General features: G+C 47.6%; 1 protein-coding gene across 1 annotated transcript; it reads right to left on the bottom strand.

Moving 5' to 3' along the window:
- Nucleotides 1–3109: 3109 nt before the first annotated feature.
- LOC107123303 (protein eva-1 homolog C-like) lies at nt 3110–23220 on the bottom strand. The gene is made up of 8 exons (XM_015426535.1): nt 23073–23220; nt 20008–20207; nt 15536–15659; nt 14040–14192; nt 12887–13030; nt 8569–8643; nt 4226–4315; nt 3110–3520 (listed from the first exon to the last, which is right to left on the bottom strand). Exons 1-8 carry the CDS (start codon nt 23170–23172, stop codon nt 3135–3137), a joined length of 1272 nt encoding a protein of 423 aa, XP_015282021.1. The 5' UTR covers nt 23173–23220; the 3' UTR covers nt 3110–3134.
- Nucleotides 23221–25308: the final 2088 nt, after the last annotated feature.

Below are 25308 nucleotides of genomic sequence, written 5' to 3'. Positions count from 1 at the left end.
GCAAAGGCTGCCTTCTGCCCCCGAGTCACAGGCTCTCTCCCACAGATCTCTAGTAGTCAACTGTAGTTGCTTTGGAGGATCGCAAGCTGTGCAGGCTTGGCGGCAGCTGTAGCATCACACTGAAAAAGCCACTGCTTGGGGGAAAGCAAGTTATGTACAAACGACAGAGGAGACCTTGGCACATACCATGCGCTTTGTGTGGGGTTGTGTGGGGTTTTTTGCACCGTCGCTTTGGCCGCTTTTCATACACATGTTCCTGAGGGTCCTGCGTGGGCTGTTCATCTTGACCATACGAGCGCAGATATCCATGGAAAGCAAGCGTTCTGCCGATCAATCGAGTTGTTAGTGGGGAAAGTTTTAGAGAAAGGAAGCGCTCGCCTGTTCTTGGCTAGCTTGTCTTGACCAAAACCCACCTCCCCAGCAGTGTTTCTTCGAAGCTGAGTTAGTGTGAGCTAGCTCACAGTTTTTTAGCCTCCGGTTCACAGATTTTTGTCTCCGCTCAGGAAGGAGGGCTCCAGAGCAAACTAATTTATGCAGGAGCCAAATCGCTCGCTCACAACTTTAATGCCAGTAGCTTAAAAAGTAGAATTTTTGCTCATAAGACTCCACAGCTTAGAGGGAACATTGCCCCCAGCTATACGTGTAATGTGTTTCCTCAGCAAGAAAACATTGGGTTGGATCTAAACGAATGTTTTCTGTACGTGCAAGGACACTTCCGCCCCTGGAGCACAATCTTCCTCCCCCCCGCAGCTTCAAATGTCTCCTGGGGCAGAGTGGAGACTCCCAGGAAGTGGGCAGGCAATCCTATGCCACAGGCAGAGATCCTTGTGCCCACAGAAGTGGTAACCTGCATCCAAGCCCGTATATAGACATGCAGTTTAGGAAGCTGCAGTTCCTGTGTTGTTTGCTGGGCATTTTCACGAGTGACCGAATCTCTTTTGAGGTGTGGTCCAGACAGCGTGGGACAACTTCGGTGTTCCATATTCTAGTTTTTCCAAAGAGTTCCTTTGGTCCACTTAAACTGACACCAGTGACCGATAGTCACATAGACTAAATGGATCCTTTGCGTTCAGAGGCAGAAGCTCTCTCAGTGCCTCTGTGGAGGGCGGGGGCAACAACAGAGAGCTCTTGGTCTCCTTATTTCCTGCTTGTGGGCTCTGTAGAGGTCAGCCACTGAGTGACACAGGATGACCACTGATCTGATGCAGTATGGCTGTTCTTAGGTGCATCAGTCTGCTGGATTCCCCCCCCCCCTTAGTGAAACGCCATCTTGGATACAGTAGCTGAAACTGGAAAATGAACCTTGTTGACTGCTTTCCTTCCTGGAGTTTCTCTGTTCCAAATCCCCCCCCCCCAACACCTTATATGGATGCCCCCTGGAAACATCACTTGGGATTGGCGGTATCGCAGGAGCTGTTTAACTCTTCCTCCGTCCTGCTGTTTGTACAAATCACTCCCCTTCCCAGTCTTTCTCTTTCTTCTAGTTCAGTGTAGTGGTTTGGTGTAGAGCCAGTTTGGTGTAGTGGTTAAGAGCAGCAGACTCTAATCTGGAGAACCAGGTTTGATTCCCCACTCCTCCACATGCAGCTGCGGATGTGACCTTGGGTCAGTCATAAGTTCTTTCAGAGCTGCTCTCTCAAGGGCAGTTCTCGGGAGAGCTCTCTCAGCCCCACCTACCTCACAGGGTGTCTGTTTTGGGGAGGGGAGGGGAAGGGAAAGGAGATTGTAAGTCGCTCTGAGACTCTGAATGAAGGGCGGGGTATAAATCCAATCTCTTCTTCTCCTTACGGGGGACAGGGTGGAGTTTTAGGGACTGTATCTTCCTTAGCATGGGCCACACTGGTGGTGGTGGGATGGGGGAATAATGTCAGAATGGACAGTGGTAGAGGTGGAAAGGGGTTAAGGACCGTGTTCCCTCTAAGCTGAGTTTGTGTGAGCTAGCTCACAGTTTTTTAGCCTCCGGCTCACACATTTTTGTCTTAGCTCAGGAAGGATGGCTCCAAAGCAAACTAATTTATGCGGCAGCCAAATTGCTCACTCACAACTTTAATGCCAGTAGCTCACAAAGTGGAATTTTTGCTCACAAGACTCCATAGCTTACAGGGAGCATTGGTTAAGGAGCCCTCGCTATCGCATTGCTTCTCCATTTCTAATGGCAACCTCTAAGGCTTCTCTTTATTTAAAATGAACATTGGGTAAGGGATACGTCTCCCCTATAGCATCGATTTTGACCCTCTGCAAATTAGTTGTACTCTAGAGCTGCGGTGGCTCAAGTGGTTAAGACGCTGAACTGCAGGCTGTGGAAGGTCAGTAGTTCAGCAGTTCGAGACCCAAGTTGCTGCATGACGGAGTGAGCTCCCGGCTCTAGTTCCAGCTCCTGCCAACCTAGCAGTTTGAAAGCAAGAAATTGCAAGTAGTCACAAAGTGGAATTTTTGCTCACAAGACTCCATAGCTTACAGGGAGCATTGGTTAAGGAGCCCTCGCTATTGCATTGCTTCTCCATTCTTAATGGCAACCTCTAAGGCTTCTCTTTATTTAAAATGAGCACTGGGTAAGGGATACGTCTCCCCTATAACATCGATTTTGACCCTTTGCAAATTAGTTGTATTCTAGAGCCTCTATGGCTTTCCGTACACATTCTTTTATCCCCCCCCCCGCCCTGCTGTTGTCCCTGGTTATACAGTTTCCCCCCCCAAGCACTGTAAAGCCCTTTGAGACTAGTGATTACTTGTTCTTTCCCCTGCTACACGCACCCAAACAAATGTCTTGGTTCCATCAGTACGTGGCACAAATGCCTTTATCTCTTCAGGGCACTGAAAAGCCATTGTCTGTGTACAGCTTGGATGCTGTTGACACAACACAGAGAGCAAAAAAGACGACTGGTTTTAAAATTTTCTGAGCACTCTGAATTTCTTGCATTAGTAAACGGAGCAAAGGGAGCAAATGCAGGCCAGCGCTTCAGGCCCGAAAGCTCCCAGGGTCAGGATGTTATCGCATGGAGAACAAAAGGCCTAGTTGTTATAATATCTTGCCCTTACTTTTCTGAACTTGTCTACTAGCTCTAGTTGGTGATGATAAACCTTCACCAAATGTCCAGTTCGGATCAACAGCCTAGATCACGCCGGTCCCCTTCTCACTTGGTGGCCGACTTAATTTTGTGGATGGCGTACGGGCTGGACTCCTTGGGGATCCAGATCTCGTCTCCCTCGTGATTCCTCTGGTCAGCTGCTCCTTCCAGGGCTGCGGTCAGCTCCGGCCCAAAGATGTTGTTGGAATTACGGTAGGTCTGGGTGAGGCGGCGGAAGGAGGAGTCCGAGGAGCTGTCGTCCTGGTTATCGTCCTCTCGTCCATCTTGGAACTTGGTCTTGTCCAGTTCTAAACTGTTGCTCAGCTCTTTGCCTTTGAAGGCCTCCTTCAAGTCGCGGCAGAAGCCCGCTTTGGGGGCGAAGAGGAGGAGGAGAAACACCAGGCCCACCGAAACGCCACACAGGAAATAGAAACCCACCTTCTCAGGAACGCCTGTGAAGAGAAAGAAGCATAAACCTCTCCTCGTCTGCAGAAAGACCTGCTTCCTCATCCTTCTTGCGGGGTCCAAGCACCTTTCTGGTCTGCACAACCACGTTAAAGGAGTCTGGGCTTGCTGGTAATCCTTAAATGATTTGGTGGGGGCTTTAGCTATTATTATGACTTTGAGCATTGGCAGAATGCTTTAAAGGGGGTTAAGAGGTCACTTGCCCAGACCTGGATGGCCAGGCTAATCTGAAAGCACATGGGCCTTTTTTGTAGCAGGAACTCCTTTGCCTATTAGGCGACACACCCCTAATGTAGCCAATCCTCCAAGAGCTTACAGAGCTCTTCTGACAGGGGCTACTGTAAGCTCTTGGAGGATTGGCTACATCAGGGGTGTGTCACCTAATAGGCAAAAGAGTTCCTGCTACAAAAAGAGCCCTTATTATCAACTTCCCCCAGCTTGTGTGGGCTTGCCCACCTGCATCTTGATTTGGCCCCCGCAGTACCCTGGCGTTCTCAGCTGTGTCCTGAGCACTTGCTCTCCCTTCGCTTTGAAATGGGCGCTCGGGGTTATCTAGGCCATGGGCTTCCTCTGTATCTGGGCGCCAGTGAACGCACAAGGTCTTGCGGTACCCACCAAATGCTTGCCAAAGGGGCCTGTCTCCCCCCCCCGTCCCACCTCACCGCCACCCCACCCCCCGAAAAGACACATACCCCAGACATGGGCAAAAGTTTCCAGAGAGCTAGTAAATATCATCAGATTATCTTGAAGTCTGGCCAGCCTTGGCCCGGTGTACCAGCCACCTGCAGCAAACAAGGGGATAGCGGGATCTTACTGAGGAGGGTGCAGGAGACCAGAGAAAGAACCCTAAAGCTAATCCCGCCTAAGCATCTCCCTGGTAGCGTACGCAGCTTATGAAACTGACTCGGGCAACATTTGGCATGCTTGCCAGAGCCCATAATTCATTCTAACAAGGGCTAGTTGTGCCGGTGAGAGATCCGTCAATGCCTGTGAGCTGAGGCAGTTCACTGGAACCTCCATTGTTCAGAAGAAGAGAGCCGTGTCTCACGAAAGCTCATCCCCGCCACTAATTTTGTTAGTCTTTAAGGTGCTACTGGGCTCTTGCTCTTTCCCATTGTTCAGAGGCGATGGACCTTTGAGTGGAATTAAACAGACTTGCCCCACATGTCCCCCCCCCAAGAGCACTACGGTCGGGGCCGCAAAATTTTTGGGACATCCCAGGTCCTAAGGACGTTAAACTAGCTGTGACCAGGGCCAGGGCTTATTCGGTGGCGGCTCCTACCTGGTGGAACGAGCTCCCGGGAGAGATCCAGGCCCTTCGGGACCTTATGCAGTTCTGCAGGGCCTGCAAGACGGAGGAGCTCTTCTGCCAGGCCTTTGAGTAGGAGCCGCCCCCCCATTATACCGTCACCATCAAGGTATCTTAAAGGATGCATTGATGAGGCCCGAGGAAGAACTGGGAAACTGTAGAAGATCTGATGCCGTCGTCATTGGACATGTACACCAGGGGAGTTCCATCTGGAACTGGGGACTTACCATCTTGGACTTAGGACATTAGTAATAGATTGCGTATTGTGGTTTTAATGCTAGATGTTTTATTATGTTTTTATATATGGCATGGCAACGGCCTGCCCTTGTTAGCCGCCCTGAGCCCACAGGGGAGGGCGGGATATAAATAATGAAAAATAAATAAATAACAAAGAGGAGAGACCTGTTGGGTTTTTATGCTTTCCTTTGGAGATGGACTAGGGGACCAGATCGGCCCTTGGTCCGACACAGACGGGAGCACGCTTCCATGGCAGAGCACATGTACAATAGATGACAGAAACCAAGATCTGGGGTAGCAGTCAATGCTCCCTCTAAGCTGTGGAGTCTTGTAAGCAAAAATTCTACTTTGTGAGCTACTGGCAGTAGCTCACAAAGTAGCCAGTTTGGTGTAGTGGTTAAGTGTGCGGACTCTAATCTGGGAGAACCGGGTTTGATTCCCCACTCCTCCACTTGCACCTAGCTGGATGACCTTGGGCAAGCCATGGTTCTGATAAGAGCTATCCTTGAAAAAGAGCTGTTCTGGACAGAGCTCTCTCAGGCCCACCCACCTCACAGGGTGTCTGTTGTGGGGAGGGGAAGGGAAAGGAGCTTGTAAGCCGCTCTGAGACTCCAAGTGAAGGGCGGGGTATAAATCCAATCTCTTCTTCTTCTTCTTCTTCTAAAGTTGTGAGCGAGCGATTTGGCTACTACATAAGGGTGCGGTCACACGGTCCTTTTGATCGGGTTTCGCCGCTGTTCCCTCCCACATTTAAATTTGCTGACCAGATAGGCCAATCTGCCTCCCACGCCAAAGCAGGCTTAGTCCTGCAATTTTTGCGGTTCTCTGCCACATTTTCCGGCACTGGCCGGAATGAGTATTTTCCGGGTTTTCCCACTGCGATCCCGCGATTTCCGTATCTGGACTGCATATCACCATGACTTTTCTTTCTTTCTTTCTTTCTTTCTTTCTTTCTTTCTTTCTTTCTTTCTTTCTTTCTTTCGCTGACCCCTGTTTTGCGCATGTGCAAAAAATGTGATGTAATTATTCCATGCGTAAAGGTGCAAAAGCACATGTGCAATTGATTTTTTTTTTAATTCCCACGCTGACGCAAGGGGCAGCACGGCTGTCTGATTAGTGGTTCACGCAATTAAAGCGGTTGAAAGAGGGACTGTGTGACCATCTTCACCCGATACAAAATGCTGCGGATAAAATGACAGTGGGAACAACAGCGCGGCAAGAGGTCAGTGTGACCACACCCTAAGTTAGTTTGCTTTGGAGCCATCCTCCCTGAGCTAAGACAAAAATGTGTGAGCCGGAGGCTAAAAAACTGTGAGCTAGCTCACACTAACTCAGCTTAGAGGGAACAGTGGGTATTGGGAAAGACCCCTCTTTGCCTGAGCCAATGGTCTCATCGAGTACAGGGCATCCTCGTACCTTGGTCACTGCACAGGGTCAATAGCTAGCACATAAAACTTGCCTGCAGGAAGTCCCGGGCTCCATACCTGGCATCTCCAGTCAAAGAATCTCAGGCGTGACAAAGACCTTTCTCTGCTGGAGAGTCGCTGCCACGCTGAGCTAGACTGACTGAAATGGTTGGCACAATAAGGCAACCGAATCCGTCAAAGAGGCACTTGGGTTCTCTTCCTGCGCCCATCCCACTCTGCTTGCAAATAATTCCACTCCACGTTGCTAGGCTGTGCTGCCTGTCATGTACAATTTGATCAGGTATGCTATGGAGCCAGCTTCTGGACCGCTTTCCGGAGAACGAAGCGTTGGCCTCTGGGTGAAAATCCCAAAGTCGGCCATCCCTGCACGGCCCCAGCTGCCTTCTTCTGCGGCTCTTCTCCCACCTCCAGCGCTCCTCAGCCTGATCGCGCCTGCTGTTATCGCATCCGAAGATAACTGTCGTAAAGCTTAGATAACAGTCTGTGCAGATTGTTCGCCATTCTCCTCTTCACCCTGACCAGCTTACAGAGCACAGAACGGAACAATGGATTGGATTCTGCCTGCTCCTTTGTTGCCCACAGTGATCCCCCCCCTCAAGATAAATAACCTCACCAACACTACTGGTGGCGGAAGGTGCCGTCAGGTCTCAGCTGACTCATGGCGACCCCTGGTGGGGTTTTCAAGGCAAGAGACACTCAGAGGTGGTCTGCTGCTGCCTGCCTCTGCGTCGCAACCCTGGGCTTCCTTGCTGGTCTCCCATCCAAATACTAACCTGGGCCGACCCTGCTTAGCTTCCGAGATCTGACAAGCTCAAGCTGGCCCGGGCTAACAGTCTGTCGAAATGTGGTGGTCTTTTAGCTCACAGATGGCTGCTAGAGCGAATGAACCCGAGGAATGAATTTTGCAATAGAGCCAAGGTGACTAAGGCCTGATTTTATAGTAACGCTGATATCCGAGAACAATGTCTGCCTGGGCTAGAAGTCTCCTGGACCCCTAAGCATGCATAGTGGCTGAGGGCCCAGTTTAACTGAAATGCTGAGCACAGGCAACATCACACTGGGAGGTTCTTCAGCATCACATTTAAAGTGGGTCACGGTGGGCCCCACTGAGCTCTGGAGAAGCAAGAGACTCCCTGGGAAGCAAGACCGGGGAATGAAGAACAGGTTGAGTTGTGTCCTAACCAAGGCTCCCTCTAAGCCGTTGAGTCTTGTGAGCAAAAATCCTACTTTGTGAGCTACTGGCATGAAAGTTGTGAGCGAGCGATTTGGCTACTGCATAAATTAGCTTGCTCTGGTGCCCTCCTTCCTGAGCTAAGACAAAAAGGTGTGAGCCGGAGGCTAAACAACTGTGAGCTGGCTCACACTAACTCAGCTTAGAGGGAACACTGGCCACCACACTGCCCCTTAGACCCTGAAGCCTTCCTGCAGCCTAAGAAGGAAGGCATCTTAGGCCAGAGGAAGACTTCAGACTTTGCTAAGAGGAGTGGTTCAGAAGTTCACCATGACTTCCAGGGCGGAGCTGAGAACACAGGGAGGGCTGTGCCAGGCAGAAAAGGCAAAATCTGCAGGGCTTTCTTTCTTTCTTTTTTTTAAGGTGCCAGAACTCTCAAGAGGGAAATGAAGTTTTCAATCTGTATACTGAAAACTCATGAACGTTTCAACATTTTTAAAAGAATGTTGTCGAAGAGGTTCCGGAACTCCGTTCTGGTGCATTCCCCCAGGAAAAAAGCCCTGAGAATCTGGATTACACCGCAACCCCAGAGTCGGATTCGACTGGCTTTCGAGCAAGGGAACCTTTACCTTTTACCTCCTGGGAAGGGAGATCACCCAAAGACTTCTGGGTTTCCTCCCGAACCAGGGCACTTCATTGCAGACAAGAAAAGAAATTCCCTCTCCAGCTGTGCCATGGCCCATGGATGGGAAAGACAAAGTCAACCAGACAGCTACAGCTCGTTCAGTAAGAACCTTCTCCCTTGCCCTACATGGCAGTGAGAGGCAGGCACGTTTTCTAGCCGCTAATGCTAAAATTTTACTGATAATTAAGGAAGGAACGTTTATTTACCATGCGTGTAGTCCGAGATCGAGAAGGGGTCTTCGTGGGAATCGCGGCCCACTTCCTCCAATAGCTGCCTTGGCACTGAAAAGGAAATGGGATGCTTCATTGCTCACATGGAGGAAAATAACAGGGGGGGGGGCAGTAAGGGAATCAATCATTGCGACCTTCCACTCTGACTCAGATCTACCCCTTTGAGATACTACAATATCTTTCGTGGTGTTAGCCAGTCCGTTTCTGGGCCTTCTTTTGTTTTGGTTCTTTTTTCTTTCTCTCTAAACTAATGTTCGCCTGGACTTGGATGGCCCAGACGAGCTCAGTCTTATCAGTTCTTGGAAGCTAAGCAGGATTGGACCTAGTTTTAGTGTTTGGGTGGGAGACCTCCAAGGAAGTCCAGGGTTGCTACGCAGAGGCAGGCGATGGGAAATCAGCTCTGTTCATCTCTTGCCTTGAAAACCTTACAGGGTCACCATTAATGCTCCCACTAAGCTGTGGGATCTTGCGAGCATAAATTCTACTTTGTGAGCTACAGGCATTAAAGTTGTGAGCGAGCGATTTGGCTACTGCATAAATTAGTTTGCTCTGGAGTCTGGAGCCCTCCTTCCTGAGCTAAGACAAAAAGGTGCGAGCCGGAGGCTAAAAAACTGTGAGCTAGCTCACACTAACTCAGCTTAGAGGGAACACTGGTCACCATATGCTGGCTGTGACCTGATGACGCATTCCACAGCCACAAACGAATGCTCAGCTGCCCACAGCTTTCCACGCCTCCTAAAGCGCGCTCAGTCCTTATCGGGCCATTTGGGGAAGAGGAGTTTTCTCTTTATTATTATTTTAATTTGCAAAGTACTCTATTTACACAGAAGGAAGACTAGGGTCTCACCCCCCCCCAGGGTGTGTTGCCAAGAAAAAATGGAGGCATCTTACACTTGCATTCAAGTTACAAGCCTGCACAGTAATAAAAAAACGTTGTGTGTATACCCTTTGAGGGGAGCCACCTTACGTTCAGGACTGTCTTCCTTTCAAGGCTATCTGTAGTACTTTCTGTAAGCCCAGAGAATTCAGCCCCCTTTTCTATGGGAGGCCCCATTTCAGTGCTCTACTGATAGGAGCTCAACCTTCAGGTTGACACTGAGGAGATAAGCTGCTGGTGGTGCTGGACCGTTTCATGGACAGGGTCTCTTAGAGTTAGGGCCACCACGCTAAGGCTGCTATAAATTACTTGATGGTGGCCAGGTGAGCCGTTTTGCACACAAATCATCAGTAGCCACTGTCCCTAAAAGGACCTAGTACCCGATGCTATGGAACTGTTATTTATGCAGTTTGTTTTTAAGTACTGAAATCTTACGAAAGCCAGTGTGGTGCAGTGGTCAGAGTGCCAGGCCAAGATCTGGGAGACCCAGGTTTGAATCCCCACTCTCCCATGGATCTTGCTGGGTGACTTTAGACTCATCATATCCTCCTGCCTGGCCTACCCCGCAATATTGTTGGGTTGCTGTAAGGATCAGAGGTCATTTCGGGGGGGATCGCGGGGGATCGCAGTTCCCCCGGGTGAGGTGCAGGGGGCGGGGCACACGACGAAGCCCCGCCCCCTGCTTCCGGCCGCCCCGCTTCCAGCCCTCATTCAGCCAGGAGGAGGCAGGAGAAGAGGGAGGGTAAGTTGCTTCCTCCCTGCCTCTCCCCACCCCTGCCTGCCTGGGGCCCGGGAGGGCCTTAGCGGGGCTTCCTTGCACTCCCGCCGGCCTTGCAGGTCCACCGCTGGGCCCCTGATGTCAGGGGGTGTGGCATATGCTAATGAGTTATGCTAATGAGTTCCCCTAGCTCTTTTTCTACGAAACGACCCCTGGTAAGGATAAAAGGGAGGAGTGGAGAATGATGTATGCCACTCTGGGTTCCCGTTGGGGAGAAAAGTGAGGATCGATATCTAAAATGTATCAATACACTTCCCGTTTTTAAGCTGCCCCTGGGAGTTAAAGTATGTGGCAGGATACAAATGGAAAGAATCAAACTTCTTTGTTCGACAACAGCTGTTTTATTCTACCCTTCCTCTAAGGAACTCAGTGAAGAGCAAATGGCTCTCCCCTCCTCCATGTTATCTTCACAACGGCCCTGCAGGGTAGATTAGCCTGAAAGACGGAGAGTAGCCCAAATTCCCCTAGTGACGATGAGGGAGGATTTGAACTGGGACTCTGCAGGCTATTCCAGCAATATGACCATAACGCCACAGGTCTTGGAAGCAATATATATCTCCAGGGCTTTTTTTGCAGAAAAAGCCCAGCAGGAACTCATTAGCATAATAGGCCATACCCAACAGCAGAAACTAATTAGCATATTAGGCCACACCCCTGACAGCACAGCTCATTCGCACATTAGACCACACCCTCGTGTTACCAGAAGTGTGGTCACTCAGCCACACCCACCCTTTGCTTCTTATTCTCTTTACCTTGTTTGTTGACAAAACCCAGGGCCTTTTTTTGTAGCAGGGACTCCTTTGCATGTTAGGCCACACACCCCTAATTGTAGCCAGTCCTAATGAGTTTCTGCTGTTGGGTGTGGCCTATTATGCTAATGAGTTCCTGCTGGGTGTGGCCAACTTGGGAGCCAGCCGGAACTCCGTTCCTGTGCGTTCCTGCCCAAAAATAGCCCTGTTATGCACTGGATTCTGGTCACAAACAACAGGGGATAGACATCAGTTTCTTGCCCTGGTTTGGGAGCTGCCATGGGGCACCTGGCTGGCCATTCTTGGAAAGAGAATTCTGGACTCACTGGGCCTTTGGGTGATCCTGCACAGCCCTTCTTAGGATCTTCATAGGACGGACAGAGCCTCACATGAGCCAAAACAGTGTACCTGACTGGGCCACAGGAATGTAATTGCTCTGTCCCCAGCTGTCCTGAATTCCTTTAAGATAAGGCTGAGAGGAAAGGACTGTATTAGGACCTGCAACAGGGTTGATCTCTGCTATTTGACCCTTGAGGCAGAAAATATGTATCCCTGTGAGGTAAAAGGAGAAACAATCGACAGTCTGCTACCCTCTCACGAGGGCCCAAATTGGCTCTCGTCTCTGAGAGACGAAGGGTGTGTTAACTGGCAAACATGAATTCAAGACTCAGTGCCATTTTTTGTTATCTAGAAAAGCTGCTTTGGAGGGGACAACAGAGAGCAGAATGTTGGCAAGGCTGCCTTCTCCGTGCTTCAGAGCCCCACCCCCTCCGTAGGTGGAGGGATGCCAGTCTCCAGGTGGTACCTGGGGATCCCCCCGGAATTACAGCTCATTTCCAGACTACAGAGATCAGTTCACCTGGAGAAAATGGATGTTTTGGAGGGTGGACTGTTTGGCATTGGACTCCCCACTGAGGTCCCTGTCCTCCCCAGGCTCCATCCCCAAATCTCCAGGAGTTTCCCCACCTGGATCTAGCAACCCGGCCCCCCCCCCCACAATCCCCTGCTGGTGGCCAAGGGGGACCTGGCAACCCTAGGGTTAAAATAAACCTTTGTGCCCCAAAACAAGCCCTTTTGAAATCTGTGGAGAAAAAGGATTTTTTTTGGGGGGGCAATGATAACAGGGATAGGGTGAGAAGGAAAAGGGTTAACCCTCCCTTGGCCATTTCTCTGCTCTCCGTTGCCCTATCTGAAGCTGCCTGGGTTTCTAAAAAAGGGGTAGGAATCAGTATTTCTGGGATCTATGTACACAGTGAGTGTGGGGCTGAGGTTGCCAGCTCTGGGTTGAAAAATTCCTGGAGATTTGGAAGGTGGAACCTGGCGAGAGCAGGGTTGGGACCAATGCTCCCTCTAAGCTGTGGAGTCTTGTGAGCAAAAATTCTACTTTGTGAGCTACCGGCATGAAAGTTGTGAGTGAGCGATTTGGCTACTGCATAACTTAGTCTGCTCTGGAGCCCCATCCTTCCTGAGCTAAGACAAAAATGTGTGAGCCGGAGGCTAAAAAGCTGTGAGCTAGCTCACACTAACTCAGCTTAGAGGGAACACTGGTTGGGACCTCAGTGGGGTATAATGCCATAGAATACACACACACACACACACACAAAGCTGCCATTTTCTCCAAGTGAACTTACTTCTATCAACTGAAGACCAGTAGAGATTCTGGGAGATCTCCAGGCCCCACCTGGCGGTTGGCAACCAACAGAATAAGTTTGTTCTAGCCCCAGAGAAATTCTGCTCAGATACGGGTCTCCTTGGTCTAAGTGTCTGCCCTGCCTCCGGTCTGAGTCATGGGCTACTCTCGCCCTTTCTCCTCATTTCCCCTGCTACTCTCCTTTCTACGCTGCAAGATCGCCAGTCAGGTATGAACCCCAGAACAATTTCTGTGCTCACCACAAGTATAGGAGACCCTGAGCTGCTTCTTCACTCTAGGGAAGCAGGGATTGCCAAAGGTGGCTGTATCGGCAATGACGGTGCAGTTTTCCTTCCGGTGACATCTTCGGGAGACTTTCCTCAGCGCCTCAGGAGCCAGGCATTCTGTCAACAGCACACACGACACAGTCACTCTCCGAAAGAGCAACGGAGCTAGGAGGGGGCGCAGGGCTGGCATGGCCCGCTGGGTAAAAACACCAACCCTGGACCTGTGCTCAGTCATGACTGTTCAGGAAAATGTCTGCTGAGGAGCCGTTATGTTTCTCGGCCTCAGTTCCCAGCCTGTAAAATGGGCTGATAACGATGGCGCACAGAAGGGTTAGGAGGACGAAGTGGATCAGCCCTGGTAAGCCCATTAAAAACATTCTGCAAACGATTAATAGGGACAGAAATATTTGTTAAGCTGCTTTCAGCTTTCACGGGTAATGCACGAATGGAGGTCTCATGTCACAATCGTAGACAGGGGCATCTCTGAGGCCAGATTCACACGTGCCACTTCAGGCATCCAGCTGCCCTCCTGCCGCTGTGGCATGCGCGTGTGAAAAACCAGACGGGGAAAAAAACGTTTTAAAATGCACTTTTATCAGGTTTCTGAAAGCCACTGATGGCAACGCAAGAAATCTGCTTTACGATCAAACTTCTCAACCTTTCTGCACTTTTTTACATGCGCACGCAATTTGGGCCTTCAGCCAGGATAGGTAGCATTTTCCCAAGGGCATCACTGGGTTGTTTTATCCGTGTCTGTTCAACAGCATGGAACGCAAGCTGTGATGTGTACATGGGAGTCTGAGGCCTGGTTCACACATACAGGAGAATGAAACAGTAGAATGCTAGCACACCCTGCAAAGGAATGGGATAGCACCTCTCTCTGATGTGGAGAAGCATTCCAGAATGGTTCTCACCTGCCCTGGCAGGCTGAAGTGGAGAGTGGTCCATTCTACCATCTTATTCCCGCCTCCCTACAGGTAAGCAGAGACCAAGTCTAGGTGCTCAGATGGGAAGACAGGAAGCTTAGAACAGACCTGCCCCTCTTAATTCCATGGGAAAACACTCAAGTCCCAAAGCTCACTTGAGTTTCTCTTGGAAGGGACTGGGCTCCACCTTCCCTCTTTACCTATGTCAGGGCCGGTCCCATTCACAGTCTCGCACTCCGGCTTCCCACGCAAAGGCCTCCCATAGACTGCAGAGTAGATGGCTAGAACAGACTTATTCCGACACTGCAGCCTCAGCTTGTCGTTTTCACAGGCGGTCTTGAGGCGGTGGTTAGCTAGGAAGCAATAAAGCCCATAAGCTTGGTTGTTTGGTTGCTCCATCCAGAGGATCAGTCTTGAAACACCACTTTTATTAAGCCCAGATTTGCAATGAGGGGTGGTCAGTCAAAAAAGGGACACTTTTTTCATTAATGGAGTTTTGTCACTCTAGTTTAAACAACTGAGTAATTTGGGTAAAATTTCCACATCTCTAGTTCCAGCTTGCATTGCAATGCTGCGTTTGGGTAACTGGGGCCCGGGATTTTCATCCTAAAGTCTGCAGCAGACAGCATCACTGAATGGGGGCAGACCCCTCCCCACCCTCCCCCCAAAACATTGCCAGACTTTCCACCACCCACCACCACCAAACTAACGACTGATGTCTTCATTTCTGATAACCTCGTTTTTTGTCAGGAGGGAAATCTTGACCAAAAATGCAATGTGGTTTTCATTTCTTTATAACACTTTCAATGTGTTTTGATTTAACACAATAAACTAAAAATAGATTTTAAAAAAAATAGAACAGAAGGGGGATGTTCTCTTTGTTTGTTAAAACAACACTACGAGGCTATGGACTGCACTGAGATAACTGAAAGAGATAACTTTCTTTTATGGACATTGCAAATGATGTTTGTTAGATTTTACTTACATTGTCAAAACAACCAGGCAACCGTGAAAGCAGGCGCTCTGTTACTGAGCCACAGCCCCTCCGTGGTCTGAGGATGTGGGGCTAGATCGACCCCTGGTCTGAGCCAGCAGGGCAATCCACATTCTGATCACCCTCAACCCCAGTGCCTGCTCCCCATAAGATTATACACCCTGCTTCCACACACCCCACCTGCAAACTGTTTCCATGCTGGAAGCTAGACTCCAGACAAGGTCTGCCAGGATCTAGGACTGTACAGCTTCCACCAAAGCTAAGCTATTCATTCTACACCTTGTAACAACCGTAACTATCTAGGAAGGTCCCATTCCTGATGATGTGCTGATTCAAAACAGTCACCCTTGATCAAACCAGACACAGAATTTTTCTATTGCTTTGCATAACCTCAAGTCCAATGCTTTTTGAACAGAAGCAGTTCTATTGCAAGTCCACAGGTGATCGGGTACATGAAGGGAGGTGCATGGCAAAGCGTCAATCAGCTCTCATAAGAACAAAACAGCAGAAGAACAGAATAAAAAGAGTCCAGCCGCACTTTAAAGACTAAAAACGCTTATTGCAATATGAGCTTTTGTGAGTCGCCGCCTACTGCTTCAGCAATCCATACTGCTGATGGCTGAAATAGGATTAATTATTTTTATGACCACCAAAATAAAACAAGAGCATGAATGACATCCAGTCTCTGCTCATTTCACTCACCCGGCCTACATTTGTACGAAACAACCAAGTACTTGTGTGTCCCTGGACATGGATCTGGCCCAAAAACACGGCTGTGGACAGAGAAATGGCACCAGCGTTGGTCTTGACACTCATCCATCAATTTCTGCAGGAGAAATGCCAGAATTAAGTCATTCATGCCATACCTTGTAACAACCATAAATAGTACCCAGAAGAATGACCAAAAGCTTTAAAAAAGCACAAAAAGAGGGTCCACATCCATATGAGTGTAGCGGTTTTAAAAAGTAGAAGACTGTATCTCTCTTGCAGCAATGCCCTGTGTTCAAGAACATTTTCGAATAATTTTGTAAAAAAAATTAACTAGCCCTGAACTGAGAGTGATTGAGTCTAGTCAATTTCACATCCGCATGCAGGTTTCCCCTGTCTTCTGTGACATTTGTTGATTTATCCCATACCACTTCTGGATCAGGGCAAATGCCAGAAGAATGTTAACGATGAAGTTGGTCCTTCTACTTTATTCTGTTCCATTACTCAACCCATTCCAAGGGGCAATTTTACACTTTTACTGAGAATGAGACACAGCTTCGTTAGCAGCAGAAAACCATTTTTGCCTTTTTAAAAATCCTGTTTGCAGAGAACTCTGTTCTTTTCTCTGCACCTCTAGCACATCCCAGCTTTTCTCTTAACTGCCATAGTCCCTCCTGTCTTTCATGGCCCTCCCTGTTTTTCTCTCTGCCCTTCCTAGCACCCTCCACCTGCCTCCAGTGTCCCCTCTAAGCTGAGTTAGTGTGAGCTAGCTCATAGTTTTTTAGCCTCCGGCTCACACATTTTTGTCTTAGCTCAGGAAGGACGGCTCCAGGGCAAACTGATTTATGCAGCAGCCAAATCGTTCGCTCACAACTTTAATGCCAGCAGGTCTCAAAGTAGCATTTTTGCTCACAAGACTTAGAGGGAGCATTGATCTGAGGGCCCAGAAACAAAAGCACGAATTTTCAGAGGAATTTTCCCCCTGTGTTTTCCTAAGGAATTCCCCCCAATTTTTAAAGTGTATAACATGAGAAATTTGAGGGAGCACTGGGGGAAAAAATCATATGAAATATTTTTTCTTGGAAATGAGTGAAATACTTTTAGAGACACTCAAAATACATAACAAGAAAAAGTCTTAGGACTTAAAAAAATGTTCCAGGAGCACAGGGGGGAAATACTATGAATTAACGAAATGTTTTTAAAGACAAGGTTTAACTCAAAATATGTAGTAATCAGTTTTATAGATGGAAAAATTGGGGAATTTGGTGAAGCAGTGAAAAAATATTTTTTTCTCTGTTTTGGAATAAGTGGGAAATGCTCTAAGGTTCAACGGTTTGTGGCCCTTTCTCTCAGATTTATATTGCATTTATTGAATATTTTCCTTGAAGAAAATGAATGCATTAATACTTTCAAATTCCATAAATATGCCAAATAATACAATTTTGTATGGTAACAGGAATTATAAATGGGGCATTTTATGTTATTAAAGGGGCAAGAGGTTTTGGTTTAGTAAAAAAGTAAGTATGGCACAGATTTCCATTTTTGTCAAAATTTCTGACATTTTTCCCCAGGGAAAAGGGAGGCAGTTTTTTTCTCCCTGGCTTTAAAATGTCTGGAAATTTTACATCTCTGGTGTTTCTGCACCCTCATTTCTCAGTCACCTCCATATTCTCCCCCTCTCTCCCAGACCACAGGTTTCTCTACACACCCTCATTCATATCACACCCTTTTCTTCCTCCCGTCTCATTCACACTGTTGTTTCTCTTCCCACTCTCTGTCCCTGCCTTCTTGTCTCTCTTCATGGCTGAATCCTATAGGAAGAGAAGAACAGGGAGGCCTTCACTCTCCCATCAGCAATAGGGATAGAGATGGCAAAAGATCGCACCTCCTTCCCCTGGATTCAGACTCACAAAGCAGAACCTTCCATCAGGGTGTGGTTTTCTGGAAAGGGAAAGCCTTGGGTGCTGTCGGTGTGCTGGGAAAAGATGAGGGGAAGGAGCTGTCATAAATATGTTCTTATAAAGAGGGCCCAAATAACAGGCGTTCCTCCAGGGGTCTGCAAATGGTCAAGAAGAAGGCCAAACTGGCCCACGGGTCTTATGTGGTTCAGGCTTGCTCTACAGAACTGATTGTCTGTATATGCACCTTTTGAGCCAGAATTTACTGGATTACCACAAAACCTAAAATATCACAGCAGCAGCAAGCTTTGAATTGACAAAGTCCTGACAAAGCTGTCATGTGCATTTTTTTCAGTAAACCACTAGATGGCGCTGCAAACTAGCAGTATCTGAAGAAGTGAACAGCTGCTTAGGAAAGCTCTTACCCTGCCACAAATTTTGTTAAGTCTTTAAGGTGCTACTGGACTCTTGCTCTTTTCTACCTCTAGCTGGAGCAGTGTGCTTTCAAAAGGCCAATTCTTTCCCCGGCTTCCCAGCAGGCCTGCTCAATTTGTAAATCCACCACCATTCCAAATACCACCACCATTTGCAGATAACAAAAAGCAGAGCTGCTAAATGGCTTAGGGTGGCCAACGGCAGGATGGGAAATTTCTGGAGATTTGGGGGCAGAGCCAGGGGAGGGCAGAAAAGGGGTGATCAGATTTTGAAAAGCAAGAAAGGAGGACATATTTCCCAATGGACTGCTCCAAACAAGTGATCACTATGACAAATCTCATATTTAAGCTGTGATCAATGTTATTAACTAGGCATATTCCTAAACTTCCAACCCCAAAAGAGGCAATTTTCATTGTGTTTTTTTTTAAGATCCCAAAAGAGGACGGTCACTGAAGACTTTTGTTAAGTCTTTAAGGTGCTACTGGACTCTTGCTCTTTTCTACCTCTAGCTGGAGCAGTGTGCTTTCAAAAGGCCAATTCTTTCCCCGGCTTCCCAGCAGGCCTGCTCAATTTGTAAATCCACCACCATTCCAAATACCACCACCATTTGCAGATAACAAAAAGCAGAGCTGCTAAATGGCTTAGGGTGGCCAACGGCAGGATGGGAAATTTCTGGAGATTTGGGGGCAGAGCCAGGGGAGGGCAGAAAAGGGGTGATCAGATTTTGAAAAGCAAGAAAGGAGGACATATTTCCCAATGGACTGCTTCAAACAAGTGATCACTATGACAAATCTCATATTTAAGCTGTGATTGTTGTTATTAACTAGGCATATTCCTAAACTTCCAACTTCAAAAGAGGCAATTTTCACTGTGGTTTCTTTAAAGATCCCAAAAGAGGACGGTCACTGAAAAAAGGGGGCACGTCCTCTAAAAGGACGATATCAGGTAACTCAGCTCAGTTAGGTGATGCCACAGAGTCCATCTTTCAAAGAGGCCATTTTCTCTGGGCGAACTGATCTCTATTACCTGGAGATTAGTTGTAATCCCAGAAGATCTCCAGCCACCACCTGGAGGTTGGCAACCCTAGTAATCATTCTCAATCACGGGCTTGTTACGAAGGTGTTAAATACTGGGCTCCATGGATGAGCTGACCCCAAGTCTAGGGATCAGCTCAGCTTTATTAGTGATTCAGCAGATACAAGACTAAACTCCAGGGCAACAGCTTTAAACAGCATGCAAACACCACACCCAAACACCCAAACTCCCAACCGTAGCCTATTTACGTAAAATTAGTCAGGGACTCATTAGCATAATAGGCCACACCCAACAGCAGAGACTTATTAGACCACACCCCTGACAGTGCAGCTCATTCGCATATTAGGTTACACCCCCATGCCTTCCCTTGGCTTGCCCTGGCGGGACGTCCTGCAAGTGTGGGCTCTCCAGGCCTTCCCTCTGTAGCCACACATGCAGAGGTTTTGGCTGTAGTGGGCATGGTCAACTCTGAAGCCAGCCGGAACTCCGTTCCTGCGCGTTCCTGCCCCAAAACAGCCCTGACATTAGTTCCTCATTGGTCACCTCCAGAGCCCAGGTGGGCTATTGTTCTAGAGCAGTGATGGCAAACCTTTTAGAGACCGAGTGCCCAAACTGCAACACAAAACCCACTTATTTACCGCAAAGTGCCAACACGGCGATTTAACCTGAATACTGAGGTTTTACTTTAGAAAAAACAACCCATACTTTAACTTAAGATGATCCAAACAAGGCAAGGAAAGCAATCCCAAATGCTGTCATTTACTTAAAATTATTTGGCAGAGAATTCAACACTTTTATGATGGTCTGGGCCTGGCTGGGGCGATGGCACGTGTGCCCACAGAGAGGGCTCTGAGTGCCACCTCTGGCACCCGTGCCATAGGTTCACCACCACTGTTCTAGAGTTTCAAGCTCAGCCAGTCTCTGGTAGACAGTCCTGGGATGTTCCAACCCCAATACATAACAGAAGATAAAATGGAGGCGGCGAGAACCATGCATGCCCCCTTGAGCTTCTTGCAGAAACAATAGGATAAAAATATATCACATAAATGCTGACATTTTCCACCTAACCCTCAAGTACTGGATTCTAAGTGCCTTTACCTGGCGAGCTGTAGGAGATACGCAATCGGTGCTCTCAGAGGTGAGCTCTCCTGAGGCTGGGCAGAGGTTTTGACTGGGCACCCGGCGCCCGTAGAACGCAGAGAGGACACTGATTGAAGTTTTGTGAGGGCAAATGATGGTCAGCTGTTTCCCATCGCAGGCATGGGCAGTCTGATTTTTCAAAACCTTCTGTAGGTAACCTGGTGGGAGCAAAACAACGGACAGGGATATTAAATGTAAACTTGCCAAACTGCCGTCATTGATCCCTAAACCAAAAGGTTATGATGTTAGTCAGGGGTCCTCAAACTACGGACCGTGGGCCACATGCGGCCCACTGAAAACATTTATCCGCTGCCAGTCTTCATCCTACTTCCCTTTCTGAAAGCCATTTTGGATTCCATTGGCCCTAGTTCCATCTTCAAGAGAGTGTGGTGAACTTTGGGAGGTTCTGGGTGTTCTGGAGAGTTTTGAAGCGCCTTTGCACATGGCTTGGTGAAAGTTAAAAGTATTGGGAGAAGTCCCTAGAACAGGGGTGTCGAACTCATTTGTTATGAGGGCCGGATCTGACATAAACGAGACCTTGTTGGGCCGTGCCATGTGTGTCATAAAATGCAATGCCAGGTAGCAGAGATTTAAAGTTTATAAAGGACACAAACACAAAGGTTTTTTTTTTACTTAAAAACATGCTTAAAACATTAGCACTCTTGCAATATTTTGTTTATTTAACAGTGTCTGATAACTGATACCTCTTGCTCTGAATTATTACATCTACATGTCTGTGCTGTTGCAATCTTGAGTATGCTGTTGAGGTGTGTATCTGTAAGCTACAAACCTACCAGCAGCAGCAGAACTGAAAGAAGAAGCAGAAGACAGCCAGTTCCACTGTGGGCCTGGTAGAAGCCCTCCGGGGGCCTAATCCGGCCCCTGGGCTGCATGTTTGACACCCCTTGTCATGGTTTTCTCTCTCTCACCCCAGTCCAGGGATGGGGAGAGACACCAAAGCGTTCAGGAACAATTAAAGAACCACCACAGCGCTGTACTGGATACTGGTAAGTCTACAGTTTGTTCTGGCACAATTATGCCTTGAGGGGAACCACAAATTTCCAGCCAAATTTTTCCTGTGATAGAATTTGTTATCTTGACTGACAACGGCTAAATCCAACTGTATCCATATGGAAAGCAAGGAGGATGAACAGGGATCAGAGACTTTGTGGCTGACAGCTGGAGAAGATCGGATGCAACTTTGGACATATCATGATGGGCTGGTAGTCTTCTCAGGCCCGATATCCACAATACATTTTGGAGGTGGTCATAATTTTCCGTGTTTTCGCACATTCACAGGCTTTAAAAAACAAACAAACTTGTTTTCCATTTGTGTTTTGTTTCCCCTGAAGATGTAGCATTTTGTCTTAAAGATACACACATACACAGTCAGGTTTATGTCATGGTGATCAACCAGCAGCAGTCAAGTTCTTAACATAAAGCAGAGTCATCCCAACTTTCTGCGTTTTCCTGTATGGCTTTCTGCCCTCAGTTGACAAGTGTACTTGTTTACACAACTGGATACTAATCAATTGTAGATCAAACCCATTTTCACCTTCCACAAGGATCTGAGGTACTCAATTCCACCTCAAAGGAACTGTGATCAAATCAGTGCAGCACACACACACTTATGCCCCCTAAAGGAACCAGTGTGTGCCATTCTCACATAAATCACAGCCAGGTTCCCTGTGTGGCCCACCATGCTGCTGGGTTTAAAGTTTAGTTTAAAGTTAATCCACAGTGTAACCTTAAAAGCACATGCCTAGAAGTAAGCCCCACTGAATAGATCTGAGTAGGATTCTAAGTAGACTTGCTAGGATTGCTCACTTATTTTTTGTGTATATACAACACATACCATAGAGTCAGTGTGGACCTCAGAGTGGTCCTGGGACTGGATTGAGCTCCGCACCCTGGATTTATACTTAATTCAAGGGGGAGAAATCCACTGAAAATTAATATTTCTGTCTTCACAGATATTGAAGAGTAGCTAAACTTTAATATCAGGATCTATGGAAAACATCTTGTATGTTCTAGGACTAAGTTCATGTGATATTAGGGCAAGTCCTCAAGCTGCCAGTTTCCTAACAAAGTTAAATAAAAGAGAATGTCAGTTACAAACTGTGTCGTTACAGAAGCTCACTTTCAATTTAGAAGAGCGATTTCATTTGCATGATTTGTTATGCTATTTTTAATCAGGGACATTTGCACAGGAATTCCCCTCTTAGATTTGTTCTTCCTCAAAAGGGCATCAGCTAAGTTTCACCCAGACTTTTTAAGATCTGGTGTCCTCAGTCAAAACAGTAGATGATAGATAGATAGATAGATAGATAGATAGATAGATAGATAGATAGATAGATAGATTGATTGATAGATAGATTGATAGATTGATAGATTGATAGATTGATAGATTGATAGATTGATAGATTGATAGATTGATAGATTGATAGATTGATAGATTGATAGATTGATAGATTGATAGATTGATAGATTGATAGATTGATAGATTGATAGATTGATTGATAGATTGATTGATAGATAGATAGATAGATAGATAGATGATTGATAGATAGATGATAGATAGATGATAGATAGATTAGATGATAGATAGATAGATGATAGATAGATAGATGATAGATAGATGATAGATAGATGATAGATGATGATAGATAGATAGATGATGATAGATAGATGATGATGATAGATGATGATAGATTGATAGATTAGATAGATTGATAGAGTAGATAGATTGATAGAGTAGATAGATTGATAGATTAGATTAGATAGATTAGATAGATAGATTAGATTGATTAGATGATAGATGATAGATGATAGATGACAGAGAGAGATCTTCTGTTCTTTCCTCCCTGTTGTCTGAGGATTCGCTTGCTCTGGTTTTGCACATATTTCCGTTTCTGCGCATGGCACAGAGCAATAGAAATCTTGAATGTATCATTAGTGGAAGTTGTCTCTAGACACCACCACAGGCCTCCCTGGTTCCATTTGCGCTCAGGACCCACACTCACCTGAAAACTCAGGCGCTGCCTTCAGCAGAGCAGAGCACCATAAGAAGCCCAGCACTGCCCCGGAGATCCAAAACCGACTCATCCGCCAAGGCCCAGGCATCGCATCGTACCCCCAAGGCCGATTTCTGCTGCCGCCGCCTGGACCACTCTCACTCGGTTCCTGCTGGCATCTCTCATCTCTTGGTGCTGCTGCTGCAGTTCAAAAACTCCCATTGTCCATTCACAATGGGCTGTTCTTTGCATTGGCTGTAGCTCGTGTGTGTGTCTGGGTGTTGAGCAAAAGAAATCCAATCACTCCAAACAGTGCCGGCCTCAGACGACTTCATGCTGGAAACAAAACATTACAGTCTCACATTTCCCCACTCATTTCTGCAATATTCCTTTAAAGACCTACAAGTTGGAAGGAAACAGGAGAGACAGGGAAATGGTGCCCCCTTTGGAACTTGCCGCCCAAAGCGGTTGCTTCGTGTCCGTTTGTGAGAAGTTGGCCCTAATGCCTCTCCCAGAATTTGCAGCTTTCCCGTTGATGAGGCCTACAAAGAAAGGCATGATGGGATAGCCATAAATAGCCACACTGAGGTAAATCAATGACAAAATTGATTTTATCACAATTTCCACCACCTGTCCACCCAAGATGTCAGGGCGGTTTATGTGGGGTTTTCCAGAGTTTGCTGACACAACAGACTTATGAAGTAGGTCAGGCTGAGAGATACGACTGACCCAGGGTCACCCAATTCGCTTCAATGGGGAAATGACACTTGGTCTCCCCAAATCAGGGGTCCCCACAAATTCCATAGTGACTTCTACCACCATTTCTGTTGCCATGCCCCCCCCCCAAACACAATGTTTTTAGAAAGTGGTTGGGGCCCGGCGAAAGCCTTTGGGCAGCAGGTCTTCTGATGGGCCATTGGAGATCAGATCGGCTGTGCAGATGTTTAAAAAGTTGCTTCGGCAGCCGCTGCTATCACAGCACAAAGACCTTCACTGCAGGACTGAAGGTAAGCTGTGTGTGTGTGCACAAGGAAATATTTTAAATATGTACATTTTTAAATGCCCCTTGTTAAACAGAGCTTCTGTCTGAAATGTTGAAGAGTCACTGTTAAGAGTTATGAGTGATTTTGTGTTTGGCTCTTCCCAGGGGTCATTTCCTGCAGGAGCGCACAGGAGCGGAGCTCCGGCAGTAAAGAGCCCAGGGGGCGGGCACATGCAACAAGCCCCACCCCCTGCTCCCAGCAGCCCTGGGCCACGAGGAGCACAAGGATCTGTGCGCCACTCCCCCGCATAGCTAGTAATCCAAAACAGTCCAGTGGAGCCTGAGCAGTGGGTGTTGCCTTCTGACACACTTCCGGTGATATCAGGGGGTGTGGCATATGCAAATGAGTTATGCTAATGTGTTATGCTAATGACTTCTTTTTCTACTAAATGACCCCTGGCTCTTCCTCTTGTGGGCAACCATTTTGACGTTGGCTCTGCCAGCTGGGGTGGCCATTTTAGTATCTGCACCCACCCCCCTGTGTCTATTTCAGAGATGCTCACAAGCTGGAAAAAGATTGGGGACCCCTGCCCCAAATCAAGACTAAAACTCATTCTCACCTATTTCCTTCAGGCCTTGGCAGAGCTGGTTGCACGAAGTAGGTCCCTGTTTAGACTGGGATAAACATTACATTCGTTTCAAGCTTGTGTCAGACCTACAGGCATCCTCATCAGTTGCGGCTTCCTCTTGAAAAGTGAGAAGGCGGAAAGAGAATACAATTTAAAGAGGTGCTGAATGTCATGAGGCTCTCCATACGATTTCATTGGTCACTGGCCTTAAGAACTGGTTGTTTTTGCAGTTGAGAGGCTTTATTAGGGTACCTTTTTATGGAACTGATTTCTGGTGTTGGGCTTCCCAAAGCCCTTCCTTGAGCAGAGAGGACAGAAAATTGGTCAGAGAAGGAGCACCCATCACAGAGAGTTGACAACATTTTCCTGACAGATTCCCTGTGCCTTCCGTGACTGCCTGACAGGCACAAGTTTAAAAAGTGATATTTCCCCCCCATCATAATAATCAGGGGTCATTTCCTGCAGGAGCGCACAGGAGCGGAACTCCGGCAGTAAAGAGCCCAGGGGGCGGGCACATGCAACAAGCCCCACCCCCTGCTCCCAGCAGCCCTCAGTCAGAGCAAGAAGCAGCCAGGTAAGCTGCAGAGCCCCCTCCCCGGCCCCCCGGTCCAAAACAGTCCAATGGCACCAAGTT

The sequence above is a fragment of the Gekko japonicus genome, unplaced genomic scaffold (assembly GCF_001447785.1).
Source record: "Gekko japonicus isolate JY-2015 unplaced genomic scaffold, Gekko_japonicus_V1.1 scaffold1313, whole genome shotgun sequence".
Classification (NCBI taxonomy): Eukaryota; Metazoa; Chordata; class Lepidosauria; order Squamata; family Gekkonidae; genus Gekko; species Gekko japonicus.
Note: the sequence above shows the minus strand (reverse complement) of the source record. Positions and strands in the feature narration are given on the sequence as shown.